The sequence below is a fragment of the Diadema setosum genome, chromosome 2 (assembly GCF_964275005.1).
Source record: "Diadema setosum chromosome 2, eeDiaSeto1, whole genome shotgun sequence".
Lineage (NCBI taxonomy): Eukaryota > Metazoa > Echinodermata > Echinoidea > Diadematoida > Diadematidae > Diadema > Diadema setosum.
Window position 1 is genome coordinate 39374966 of NC_092686.1, and position 14921 is coordinate 39389886.

The window sequence follows — 14921 nt, forward strand, 5'->3', positions numbered from 1 at the left end:
ACAGTCGTTTGGTAGTATTTGAATAGCAATGGGCATTCCTCTACAGGCTAACTTTCGTTTAAGAGCCTGAATTTTACGCCTATTGTGATCGATTAAACAATTTTTTATCGATCGAATTTGCTCGATCAACTGTGAAGATGGGCACACGTTTTCGTTTCGTAGAGCCATGTAGAGCAAAGCTAAAAGGTATAGCGTCCGTAACCATACCACGCGTGGAAACAGAAATGTCATAAAATTAGCTAAAACTTTTTTTTCCCTTGCGATTGCTTGCAAAAAAAATATCTGTTTCAACATAAAGATCAAACTCAAAACGCGATCAGTCTGTGTGAATTGTATTGGTTTTACAATTGCTTTACTCTTACCAGGTGCGGCATTGATGTTGAAATCATAGAATGTCAAAAAAGTCATATCTACAATGTATATATAAATGATGCCCTATTCACAGTTATTATCATTATTATTGATACTGGACAGTAATGACTGAATAATTGCAAATTACACAGCAGACTGGCGACTGATCTGGATAGGAAGATCGAATAGACCTCCGATCGACTCTCCGAAAGCATTGTATACGTACACTGCGATATTTCTGTTGTATTTTCCCCCTTATTTTACCAAAATAATGAGTGTGTTTGTGCGCGTGTGTGTGTGTACTGTGTGTGTGTGTGTGTGGGGGGGGGGGGGGGGGGGGGGGCTGGGAGTCCGTGGTCATTTGACTGTATAATAAAGACCTAACACACAACTATGCATGATCAAATCTGCATGCATATTCAATAATCAAATATTCAAGTATAATGGCATATATATTCGAAAATAAGCCTGACGTCCGTCATTATGAGTTTGACAGTGACTCTTGTCACATATTTGCCTCATTGCTTCCGACTAGATATATTGCACTTCTTTTTCTTTAGTTTGCCTCGTTTATAATCATTTATAAAGCAGGGGCAGATCCAGGAATTCTGTAAATGGGACTCTAGGTGCAGTAGCTGGTGCATAAGGGCACCTAAATAATTTGTAGACCTAAAGTATATAGGCCTATCCATACTAATGTTCTCATTTTATCAGTCGAGGTGATAATCACAAGCCTCATGTTCCCTGTATTGAAATACATGTATATAAATAATGAAACGATATTAAAGTACAATGTATTATGATATTGATGATTTTGTTAGTCAATTTAAGGATGCTAATGCTAGTCAAGCTTCTTTCTCTTCAATACATTTCAATTCTAGAAGTGTTCAGAAGAATTTTTATCAAATTTTAAACTTCATAAACTTGCTCAAACTTGACTTTGATGTTATTGGTTCAGTCTGAAACCTGGCTCAAAGATGCCGACAAACTGCCTAATCCCCCAGGTTACAACTCTGTGTGTTATAATAGACGTGGGAAATTAGGTGGCGGAGTTGGTTTGTACATAAAGGACTCTTACTCCTATTTTGAGAGACCTGATCTGGTTAGTGATGATGGTATGTGTGAGTCTGTTTTTATTGAGATTTGTCAATCAGTAGGAAAAAAATATTGTGATAGGCACTATGTATAAGCCCCCAGGTATAAATACGCATAACTTTAATGCTACTTTTGATTTAAAGATCTCACCGCTACTGAAAGAAAACAAATCAGTTTATATTATGGGTGATTTCAATATTGATTTATTAAAATATAGCACGGATAATGATGTAACTGATTTTGTTAACACACTTTTTAGTAACTATTGTCTCCCTCTTATAACGAGGCCTACACGTATTACCAATGCCACTACTACTCTGTTGGACAATATTATTACCAACCAGTTCAATAAGCATATTCAAAGTGGACTGTTGTATTGTGATATTGCTGATCATTTACCTGTCTTCCAGCTATCTGATCTAAATCAAATAAAAAGTGACAGACCAAGAAGTGATATTTATGTGAGAACTGTAAACAAAGACAGTATTGACGCTTTCAGGAATGAACTTGGTTCACACTGTTGGGATAATTTGTATACTATGGAAAATGTTAACGAAGCTTATGATTATTTTGAGTCTGTTCTGTCAGAGTTATATAATAAACACTTTCCCCTAAAGAAAAAAAGTCGGTGTGCAAGAAAGCTTAATCCCTGGATGACTGACAGTATTTTACGTTCTCCATCAAATATAAAAATTTGTTATATAAGAAATATATGCGTAAACCAAGCAACTTTAATGAGTTAAAGTATAAACGTTTTAGGAATACTCTGAATGCTACAATAAGAAATGTGAAGAAACAATATTTTGAAAGGAAATTTGTTGCATATAGAAGTAATATTAAAGCAACTTGGAATCTTATAAATACACTTTTTAATAGAGGTGGTAAATGTGTTACTGATATGCAAATGAAATGCAATGGTGAATTAACTACTGACTCTCACAAAATTGCAAATGCTTTTAATTCATATTTTACTCAGGTTGGTCCAAATCTTGATAAGTTGATACCACAAAATAATTCTAACTTTATGAGTTATCTGGTGAACCCTTGTTTGAATACCATTTATTTTCATGCAACATTTGAAGCAGAAATATGTAGCATTGTCAACTCTTTTCGGAATAATACTGCCTCTGGAATTGATGATTTCAGTCCTCGTATAATCAAACATACAGTAAAAGAAATCAGCAAACCGTTATGTCATGTATTCAATTTATCTTTATCATCAGGAGTCTTTCCAGATAAATAGAAAATTGCTCGTGTAACCCCTGTGTTTAAAAATGATGACAAATGTGAATTGTCAAATTACAGACCAATTTCAGTGCTTCCTTGTTTTTCGAAAATTTTGGAAAGGATTGTCTACAACCGTGCTGTTAAGTTTCTTGATCAAAATGATATTGTGGGTAGTTATCAGTACGGCTTTCGCAGCAAGTATTCAACTTCCATGGCCCTAACTGGCATTGCGAATAAGATTGTTGATACCTTTGAGGAAAATTCCTTTCTTATTGGTGTTTTTGTTGACTTGTCAAAGGCCTTTGACACAATTAATCATAATATTATGTTAGCTAAACTTAAGCACTATGGTTTTAGAGGTGTAGCATACAATTGGTTTAAAAGCTACCTCTCCAATCGATACCAATATACAAAATATAACAGTTGTATATCAGACTAAAGAAAATATTATGTGGAGTTCCACAGGGGTCTTTATTAGGACCACTGTTGTTTATATTATACATAAATGACATTGGAAATGTTTCTATTTCCGATACCTCATCGTACATATTATATGCTGATGACACTAATATATTGTTCAGTGGTAAGGATCTTCCTTCTTTGCAAGATCAAGTAAATAGTAGCCTTTCAAAATTGTGTACATGGTTTCAGGCAAATCGATTATCTGTTAACCCCCGCAAATGTAACTTTATTGTTTTTAGTAATCGTAACAAATCATACGACACTGATTTTGTTAAAGTGGAATTGAATGATGTTCAAATTCCCAGGGTAGAGAAAACTAAATTTCTTGGTGTTATTTTAGATTCAAAATTAACATGGAAACCTCATATACAAGAGACAGAGAAAAAAATATCAAAGAGCATTGGTATTATATCCAGACTAAGCTACATGTTACCTACTGATGTATTACGGATGTTATACTCCACTCTTGTTTTGCCCTATTTGTCTTATTGCAACATGGTGTGGGGAAGTACTTTTCAGTCCAGTCTAAAGAAATTGAATTCAAAGCAAAATAAAGTAGTAAGAGTTATACATGGAGCGAACCCGAAATCTAAAGCAGGCCCGTTATACTCAAAACTAAAATTGCTTACTTTGAAAAATATCACCACCTATCAGCAATGTATTTTTGTATATCAGTGTGTCAACAAACTTATGCCTGTCCATTTTGTTCAATTGTTTGATATCAATCAGAATGTGCAATGTACAATACACGCTCCTCGTCATTAATGCATTTGCCCAGACCCAGAACCATACCAACATAATATTCGTTTTATGGGCCCCAAGAAATGAACAATTTATCTAAAGACATAAGAAATGCACCATCTCAAAATTGTTTTAAGATAAGAAACAAGACTCAAGAAAAAGTTGTATTCATCCATATAAGGTAGTTTATAGTGAGGGCTGCTAAATTTCTCTTGATTATACTAGAATGAAATACATGTACATGTATGTACAATGTTGCCTTGTTTGTTTTAGTATTACAAGTGTGTGTTTTAGGTTCTCTTTACCTCTCCTTAATGTATTTTTTCTTTCTTCTCTTTTCTTTTCTTTCTCTTTTTCCTTCTTCCTATCTGTTTTCCCTCCTGCATCCCTAGCTTTAGTCTCTTGTGTATCTGTACTTCGTCTTGTAAATATGTATATTTTTTAAAAAAAAAAAATGTCTTTTTAGCTATATGTTTCAATCAGATTCAACTACATGTTCAAATGTTAAAGGTGCACTCACTTCAAGCTGTGCTTACTGAGTTGTCACCTCCAGTTTGTCATTACTGAATTGTTACTGCTGTTACACGAATTGATCTGGAAATAAATGTTCTATTGAATTGTTCTATTGAATTGAATGTATTGGTCTGCCGTAATTTACCAAAGTAAAAGAATTAGGGCTGTGGAATGGGGGGGGGGGGGGACCATGATCCGTCGACTTTCAAAGGGTTCGATCCTGCAACACCAGCACTGGAGTACGACCCTTGGTACTACTTACCCACCCCCACCCCCCCCCCCCCCCCCCCCCCCCACCACCACACCACCACCACCACATCACCACCAGCACCACGTCGACCACCAGCGGTGCAGAGTCTTTGCCACCCACCACCACTCAACAACACCACCACCACTACTCGGGATTCTCGGCAACCAATTTGGTGATGGTGAGTGCATCCACCACGCACGCAAAGAACGTGATCGATCGCAAACTTCCTGTACTGTCCACGTACGTCGACTCCGTGGGTGTGTGCATAATGTCTTTTGATCCTCATGTGGTGCATGCTTTTCTATGTAGCTACATGCAATAGCTGCGCTGCGGCGGTGCACAAGGCCATCAAGGAGGGCGACTTGGCTGTACAGCAGTGGAGCTAGCTGTACTGTGCGGCGCGAAATTTGTTTCCGTAGCCTACCGGTATACCATAACTATCACGAAACCAAATGAACCGTCATTGCCGTCACTTGTATTCAGCTTAGGTTGGTCTAGTGATTCTTGCGTCTTTCCCGGAAAGGAAGCAGTCAAATTTACCCCATCCGTTGTTGGTGAGTATTTGATTAATTAATCATCCAGAACTTGTTATGCAACGTTTAACGCCAGTATTAGTAATCACCGTACATCGACCATTCGTACATAACCTCGGGTTGACCGAAAGATCGGTCTGTTCGATATCTTAGTTTATCCGACAAGTTCCTTCATGAAATGCCCCCCTGGTCGTCGGGGAAATGTTCCGCGGAGACTGCGTCAGGCTTCACGGATCCCTATATGCTATCTGTGGCCCTACGGAGGAGAGCGATAACGTCAAAAAATAAAAGACTCCTCCGGACAGACGTATCTTTCTGAGCTGTCTAAACCTCGGGTAACCCCGGGGAGCTCCTTGTAGACAATTACTGTAGTGTATAAGCTGATATTTTCGCGAGGGTTTAATTTTCGCGAATTTCGCGAATCACAACACAAGTGGATCACGAATATAACAACACGCGAAAATGCATCCATACCATGTGCTTTGTTAAATAGTGCATTAGCTCCTAGCTAGGGTAAGCGTCGGGGTCTAATCGCGAAAACAGCAAGAACATCTCGCGAAAATGTCTGTGACCTCGTCATTTGCAAAAATATCTGTTACTAGTGTTAGTGTAACAACGGTTAGGCCTACGCGAAAATAACAGCGTAGGGCCTATATAGGTACTGGTTTAATAGCCCGACCAGACGCTGTTAGTTCGCTGTGCGAATACCTATACATCTAACGGTTACAGCGACTGGGCTGTGAACTATAGTCTTTATAGATTCTAGTTATGTACCGGTATCCTGTAGTGTGGGAGCCAAGCATTAAGCCGATGGGGCTGGTCGCATTTAAACCTTGCATTGGGCGCTCTTGCATTCACTGATTCATTCAGTTACACTGACTCCTAGTAGTAAATTCGCATCTGGGCTGGCTGTAGTGTTCATAAAATTGTCTGTAGTAGATCTATCTGGTCGTCGGACTATACATCTGGCTTTAACCCTTCACAGTTCGTAGAGTGTACGTCTGCACGTCTGTCTGTGAACACGACTTTTGAACCTCATCCATAAAATAGAATACTGAATATGGATCCGGAGCTGGGAGGTGACATGAGTGATGACAGCAGAGACCGACTGTCCCGCTGCCTCCAACTTCCTTGATCACATTGATGATCCTTTTGGCTTTTAAAATATGGGCCACATCGTGATATCGGTCCCCTCTCGTTCTGCATGTGCGTCTCCACTATGCGCAAAGTCTATGGAGGTTTAACTATACACAGCCCAGTCGCCGCTGTACATACGTAGCGCGACAGGGCTGTACCAACGAAGCTCCAAACACGAAGAGGGTCCAACGATCGCATGCGATCGGATTGAATTTTGATACTTTAGATCATTTTTTTTGTCACTTCAAACTCATCTGACGAACAAAATGATAATGAGACTTCATATCTATGCTATGAATATTGAAATTTAGATTTAATAACTTACCTAAAATGATGGTTATATGCAGCATGTGTGAACGGTTCACGAACGGTACATCGTCTTTCACGCCAGGTCATTTCCAATATCCGGGAGGTCACGTGATCTGAATGCCCTTTCAAAAGGTCGCGCTGTCGACCGTGCTGCTACACCAACACTCAAGCAGCGCATCGCACGCACGCAAAAAGATTTCCGCAGAGATCAAGGCGCCATTTTGAATTCTGCAACGATGAACCCTGACGGTGTTAGGGAATCCGCCAGAAAGTATCATTTTTTGGTTCCACGGACTTATCACGAGGGCTCTCAATGGACTTACGAACCTTCTGTAATACAAGCATGCACTTAAGGTGAGTAACGTTTGGTAACGTGTACATTGTTTATGAAGAACGTATAAATTTTCATAAGTTTTGTAGTTGTGTTGTGGTTCCCCACTTTGTAGGTGCCCGCTCGTTGGTCAGACGCTGTATTCGCGTAGCGTATTAACAGCGTCTGGTCGGGCTAATGGAGGTTGAAAGAAGTTCCCGGCTATGACGAAATGAATGACGGTGAAAGGAGTGGGGACCTACAATGTATTTCGCGATAATGCCAAAACATGTTCATCAGTGATGTTTCAGTTTAACCTTTTTAAACAGTGTTTGTAATTGTAGTAGAACCTGCACTGTCTGTGCACTATCGTTTTGTGACAAAGTTTTAAAATTTGAGAAATCCATGCTCATGCAATGCAGACATGCTGATTTTGAATAATTGAATGGATACACTTCCTACACAGGTCATGTACCAAGGTAGTCCGACCAGACGCTGTTAATAGCTGTCGCGCTACGTACGTACAGCGACTGGGCTGTGTATAGTTAGATAGTACCAAGGTAGATCATGGATGGTTCATACACAATATTCCCCATGATTCATGTTGTTGATGAGTCCGTAACCATCACCATGGCCATCACTGACTTTGTACAAATTTTATTGTTCAGAGAACTTCTTAAATCAGTCTTAATAAGTCTAGTGTATGTTGTGATATTTCTGTGGCACATACACTGTAGACTAGACTGCTGCAACTGTTCTCCTATGGCTTTTCATGAAGATGAACTGTAGGCTACCTGGGCTTGTGCCGAAAGGGTGGGTTGGGTGGTGGCGCGTCGCGTTAATGGGAACACCACCCTTCGTCCAAAGCCCCCCCGGTTTTGCCGAAAGGGTGCGTTGGGAGCGTTGGGTCGCGTCGCGTTGACTGGAACCCCACCCTTCGTCCAAAGCCCCCCCGGTTTTGCCGAAAGGGTGCGTTGGTACTTTTTCTCATGTAATATTAAAAGACGAGTTTTGAATTTCTATTTAACCGTCAAACAACCATTTCAAAGAGGCTATCGTCCGGATCGGTTTACACTCTATTACAACTTGGTCTACAGCCAGTTGGTCTAATAGACTGTTTGATATCAGTTGGTCTAATATATACCAGTTGGTCTAGTCATTATTTCGTCCAATTACTGTTTGGTCTAATTGCTATTTGTTGTTTAATATCAGTTGGTTAAATATGAATTCAAAACTTGTCTTTTAACCCTATAAAGCCCAAGGGGGGGGGGGGGGCACATTGTGCCCCCTACCAGATTTTCATTCGCCACTCCTTCGCCCGTAATCCAGTTTTAACCAATTTTGGTGACTTTTCCAAAAATCTTATTCCGAACATTTTGATATATAATTTAGCTATATTTGGTATTGCTGGTTGCCATGGCAACAATAAAACTGACAACCATGTCAGTCAGATTTTGCATATTTTTCTGTTCCAATTCCAATTAACCATATTATAATGTATAAAATGGACGTTTCTTGGCTGAAATTTGCTGAAGGAGCAAAATGTGAAGTAATCATGGCCCTGAAATGTTTTTCTTATTATTTCCTTTGTTTTTCTGTGACAATGCCATAAAACAGTAGATATAATAGAAATACTTGAAAATAACAGCATCTTCCAAAGATTGCCATTCTATTTTGTGTCATTTTGATTCCTCCACCCAAGTTATACCTCTAATATCATTTGTTTATCACATTATCAATCTGCAAACTTAAAATTTCGATATTATTGGAATATGAAATATGATAACTATGCATGTACCTATCCCTAACAATACAACACAGGTCTCATAATGTATTTCTTTATTTTGTTATGAATAGCGCCCCCATGTAGTGACCTTGAGAAATTTCAACCATAAAAAATAATGAGCTTTGACTTGCAGATCATTTGTGGCAAATATGGAAAATATTGGTCTATGATAAGACATACTGGGGATAAAGAAATTATACAGAAAAATCATGGTTTTAGCATTATGTCCTATGTATTTCTTTATATTTTGGTAAATAGCGCCCTCTATGTGTCACCATGAAAAAAATCAAGTATGCGGTCATGTAGACTATGAGTTGCTCTACCCATGTGCCAAATGTGACGATGAAACATCAAACAATAACATCAAAATAGCTTGGGCTTTATAGGGTTACATGAGGAAAAGAGAAAAAGTACCAACGCATCCTTTCGGCAAAACCGGGGGGGCTTTGGACGAAGGGTGGGGTTCCAGTCAACGCGACGCGATCCAACGCTCCCAACGCACCCTTTCGGCAAAACCGGGGGGGCTTTGGACGAAGGGTGGTGTTCCCATTAACGCGACGCGCCACCACCCAACCCACCCTTTCGGCACAAGCCGGCTACCTGCTAGACAGAAAGATCTATCTGTCTGGAGGAGTCTTTTCTTTTTATTGACGTTATCACTCTCCTTCATACATAGATCTGTGAAGCCAGACGCAGTCTCCGCAGAACATATCTCTGACAACCAGATACAGACCGATCTTTTGGTCAAGCTACCTGCATGCTTGCTTATAATGCTTGTTTAGAGGGAAAGACTTACCAAATTTATGAACAATCGTGCACTTTAGAGGCATTATTTACCATTTGCAGATTAAAAAAACCCCAGATTTAGTGCTTCAAAATAGTTCTAAAATGTGGGTTAGGGATAGTGACAACCAGTGTAAAAAAGTTAATCAGTGTAATTAATTAAATATACGAAATGTGAATGTTCATTATGATAAAATTGTCTGAACTGTCTGCAGTTATGATTTAGTGAGAAAAAAAATGGTGATATCTCCTTATATTTTAGGCTTTATTGTAAAATTTTATATGGTAGGATAAGATTAGGATGTTGTGTGATACAACTGACCTACACATGTGCATCACATATAACTCGAAACATTTTTAAAATCACTGCTACCAATACCCATGTACCCTACCCTTTTTAGCTTTTAATCATGCAGATGTCGCATGCAGGCACATTCCACAAGAGGGGGGGGGGGGGAGGAGGCATTCATATGTGTACAATGTAAGCTTAGGACTTAAGGTAGGTTAAGCCTGACCAGATGCTGTGCAAAGCACGGAGCTATTTATACAGCGACTGGGCTACGTATAAATAGGTTGGGTAGTGTAGAGACCTGTGGCAAAATGGGGAGGGGGAGGGGACATACATAAATATTGTAGAGCAAGGAAGTCTTTCTGTTTTAAGGACGTAGATGGTCCTACTGCTCTGTTGTTAATCTAGTATAGGGACTTCGATATAATTCCATTTAAATTCCTTTCTCCCTACTCATCTGCTGTTTTTACTGTGGGTGTGAATGGGAATTGTAGACTGATAAGAGCTCCCATTTTTGGTACGGTACCTTTGATTTGTTGAAATTCAAGCAATGATCAGCTAATTAAGAATGAATAAATCTATGGCAAAAGCTTCCATGTCAATCTATTATGTCTGTTAAGAATAACAACTGAATGATATTGTATATTTAAAGCCAAGTTCTCTAGGCTACAGGTAGCCTTTCAATGCTCTATCTCTGGTCTGAGAGCTTCAGCCTGTTTCTCAGTAAGGGTAGTTAGACTCCGATCTCTGACAAGACTAGCCTTTTGTCAAGACCCTCTCGCCGTGTGGTGAAGAGAGCCCAGCCTGGGCTTGCTTTGCTTGCCCTTACAGCGAAAGGGCCTTGACAAAAGGCTATGACAAGACTGGCTCCATGCCCCAAATGCCTAGAGCATATATACACATGAATAGGTATAAATGAACGGAAGTGCAGAACCAGACTTGCTGACAAGCTTAAATTTGGAGTAGCTAGAGCATGGATCCATGCTTTGGACCATCTAACACATATTGGGAATCTCAGTATGCTGTGTGCTACAGTGGATTGTTTACAGTTTGAATTAAAATTTCTGTAATACTTGAACTTATCTCTCCTCCTCCCCCCCCCCCCCCAAAAAAAAAAAAAAAGAAAAGAAAAGAAAAATGCAATCTGACTGATGAAGAAGTTCTCTTCTTTTTATCTAACAGATCTGAACATGAGAAATGGCTGAGAGAGCCAAGCAGAGTGGTGACTGGGTGCCTCCAATAGAGAGTGGATCAGCAACACAAAAGAAGCAAGAGGGAAAGTCCCCTTCTGTGACTCCCAAGGGGTCAGTGAAACCCAAAAATTCACAGGTAAAAAAGTGACTGGCCTCTAGAATGTTTTCAAGGTACTGTATGCTCAAGACATGTTCCTGTCTTGAAATACAGTTTTGATGGGCATGTCATTAACTTGTGTAGGAAAATATCTTCTACCCAAATCAGTATCCATATTTTTGGTGAAAACTTATCAGTTTGCAGTGTACCCATCACAAAATAACAACTTATGAAGAAACAGTCAACTTTGCTCAGGTATGTAGTAAAATGTGGATAAACCTGAGACTGTACAAAAATTTCTATAAGTCTTCACCATAAAGATTTTGCTTGTATAACTTGGATGTCACACTTATAACTTCTATTGTTATGTAGTTAGTTAAAATCTACATGCTGCTCCCACTTTAAAGGGGAAACAGTTTTCGAATGCTTGCAGAACTGTCTATTCTTGCTCTAAAACATACAATGTGCATAAGAAATGTGTAAAATAACACTATCATAAAATGATTTCAGTTGGTTAACGATGAAAATGTGAGATATTAGCCAAAATGTTCACTGAAAGTCAACAATCTCAGAGCTTACCCCATCATGGTTGTCAGGTAATTTGTTCGTTTGTTTTAACAATTAATCGACAAACCAGGCTGCAGAGACATCAATCAATTTTCTGCACTAGAGTTTAAAATTGCGTGCATTTTTTTTTTTTTTTTTTTAAATGCCATACAAGGGCACGATTGATTATCACGTAACTCTCTACACTGTACCTTCCCATAATGCTCATAATGCTGAACATGGGGTTTCCTGGTAATACAATTTAGGGAGGGCTCTTCTGGAATAAAAAGTTTTGTACTATGTTGAAATTATTTTACACTTTTGATCTCGAAACACTCCAAAACAACTCCACATCCTGGCAAATCGCGTCAGCGAGGTAAATTTCTTGGTAATAAATGATAGACCCCTTTGATGTATTGGAAGGAAAGTCCAAGTGATAGAAGGTGAATTTTGAGCCCTTCTGAGAACTATGTTTTGGCTGTAATTTTATTCAGCTTGTGTGATTTTTCATGTGTTTTGTTTTGATTTTGTTTATTTTGTCTTGTATGAGCACTGTAATATTGTCTATGACCCATGGAGTGAAACTTAAAAGTTGAACAGTGAAGCTTGATGTTTCTTAGTGTTCAAGTGTGTGTAGGAGTTACAATGTATCATCAAGAGCAAAATTTATAGAAACTGTTTCAGAACCAAAACTCATTATTTTGTCTGAATTTGTAATTTTTCTTCATCCTGTGGAAACAAGTGAACAGTGGTTTGCTGTTTTTGTTTGTTTTGTTTTGTTTTTTTTGTTTTTATATTCCAGAGGAGTGGCGGTAGTAGCAGTGGTGGTAGGAAAGCTAAGAAATCCTCTCGCAGTGAGCAACGGGCTGCACTGCAAGCAGCCAAAAGGAAAGGCAGGGAGAAAGTTGCCAAGCAGGATGGTGAAATCACAGTCAAGATGGCTGGCATGGTGAGTGAGGCATACATGGTTTTAAATTTTTATCTTTGTCGTGAAATTTTATTCTTTTTCATAAAATTTTAATTCAGATGTGGAATATTGGCCATTGCAGAAATTTTCCTTTGTAAAGCTCTTCAAAATTTGTTCAAAGATTGAACATTCAAAATATTTGGAAGGATACTAAAACATATGTACAGAAATATCCCCATCTACAAAATTAGCAAGTGAAGTTCGCGAAATTGGCTCTGCACCTGGAAAAGGAAATACAAACAAATGGGTAATAATAATAACGCTACACTTTCTGCTTTATCGATAATTATTGTATCGTGTTGCTTGATATGTGTGATACAGTTGTACATATATAGTGTATATTGTCCATAATGCCATATTTACTTCAGTAACAAATGTGTCTCATTCAACTTTGAACCAGTCAGCAAGGCAGACACACATTGTATGCATTTTGACACTTGTTTGACACACTCAGCGTTTGTAGTTCAAAGTCATGTACAAACAGTAGAGGGCACAGTTTAAGTTCTGGATTTAGATGTGCAGAATTTTATCTCTTTTGAGTGTTAGGTACTTTTAGTGGAAGGGTATGAAGGGTTTTGCTGTACTGCAGTGTACAAAGCACTGCAGTGAAGACCGACTACAAGAATAACAACTTTGAATGAACTTGCTCAACTTTAACATGAAAAGTGAAGTAGCAGATTAGAAAAAGATATGTGCCTGTATGTGGATCATAGCAGTTTGACTTCAATGAGAGGTTGCATCTTTTTGTGTTGACATAAAAAGACTAGACTTCTTGAATGCACCGAATGATTGTGGTAGTTATCTACTGTAATGGCAATGGTAATGCAATGCACAATCATTTACTGCACCATCCATCCAAGAAATATAAAAAGTATAATGTAAAAAGTACAAGGAGGAGATGACTTATTTTGCTGGATACTGGAAACTCCAAAAACTTGATACGTACATTAATAGTGCATGCTCTATCATGCACTATACTGGATTAGAGAACGAGAAATACTAAATTATCCCGAGTGCTGTTTCGTTTCACCGAGGCCGCAAGCCTCGGTGAATAGAACTGCACGAGGGATAATTTAGTATTTGGAGTTTTACAGTCCAGTACTGGTGCATCAATAGAACATGCACTAATCATACCCCCGCCAAACGAAGTTTGAAGGGGGTTATAGGAATAATTGTTATGGTAAATAGGTCCATCGATCTACATGTATTTTCAGTATGTCTAGGACCTAATTTAGATCTAACATTAGACTCGCCGTACTGGCGGCACTGATTTCTTGCACTCAGCTAGAGTTAACCGCAACCTATTGTAGTTTACGTACACAGCGTTTGACGCTAGTACAGCCGCGTATGCGTATTGCACATCACAGAGCAGACTCGTGTATAATCTCCTACATTCTGCGTCCTGTGCTCTACGCGCGCATACGTTGAAATGCTTGGCCTTGTCCTACAACATCCCTCCCTGCGCGAATCTCTGCGTACATACAAAGCGTAGGCACACGCTGTAAGCGTTCGGTATAGTGGCACGACCGTGCCACTATACCGAAATTTTCCCACAATCACGTGATGCTATCCAACCAATCACAACGCATATTTCACTCTACCTATTTACTATATCAATTTGTATTAGTGGTAGGCGCTGTATGTCTTGTCAAGTCTAGAAACAAAAAGAAGTACATTGACAATTTTGGAAAAATACCTGTACATGGTGTTCATGGAGTGAAGCTTCTGGTACTTAACTTTTCAGACGTGATCATCTTTCCAAATATGATTATTTTTTAAAGGGTACAGTATCGCATGATAACACAGGAATCTGAATGTGAGGGATGAAGATGTTCACATTCCTTCTAGTGCAGTTAGCAAACCCTGTTTGAGGAAAGCGTTTTTTATTTTTTGTTTTTTTTTATGCCTCCGCCACAAAGTGGTACCAGAGGCATTATGTTTTTATAACATTGTTCGGCACTGTATGTACACCAGATACTGTCCAAAGAGTGCAGAAGTATAGGGGCGGGATTTTTTCCCCTGTAGTCCTTCATAGAAATCCATTATTAATTTGTCATCTGCCTAACAAATTCAAGATGTTTTAATGGAAAAGGGGAAAAAAACCATGTTTTATGCTATTCATGTTTTATGCAGAGGATATCAGAGGCATCACGCTATACAATTGTAGTATTAAAGGCGGCCTTCATTTGTCTGGGTTTGTAGCTCATCTGAGCTACAGTACTTGTGAGCATATGGCAAATGCTTGATTATTGGTCATGAAGTGAGCCTGTTAATTTACGCAATATAAAAATGATCAGCATTGAACATTCATTTTTGTACACCATATCATTAG

At 38.9% G+C, this 14921-nt stretch overlaps 1 protein-coding gene across 1 annotated transcript in view; it reads left to right on the top strand.

Annotated features, from left to right (window-relative positions):
* Nucleotides 1-5081: 5081 nt before the first annotated feature.
* LOC140244965 (histone deacetylase 6-like) overlaps nt 5082-14921 on the top strand; it is an 89222-nt gene continuing 79382 nt past the window's right edge. Inside the window, exons 1-3 of the mRNA XM_072324576.1 lie at nt 5082-5193; nt 10969-11115; nt 12425-12571. Coding sequence (XP_072180677.1) covers nt 10984-11115; nt 12425-12571 — 279 coding nt within the window. The 5' untranslated portion in view covers nt 5082-5193; nt 10969-10983. The remainder of the gene's footprint in view (nt 5194-10968; nt 11116-12424; nt 12572-14921) is intronic.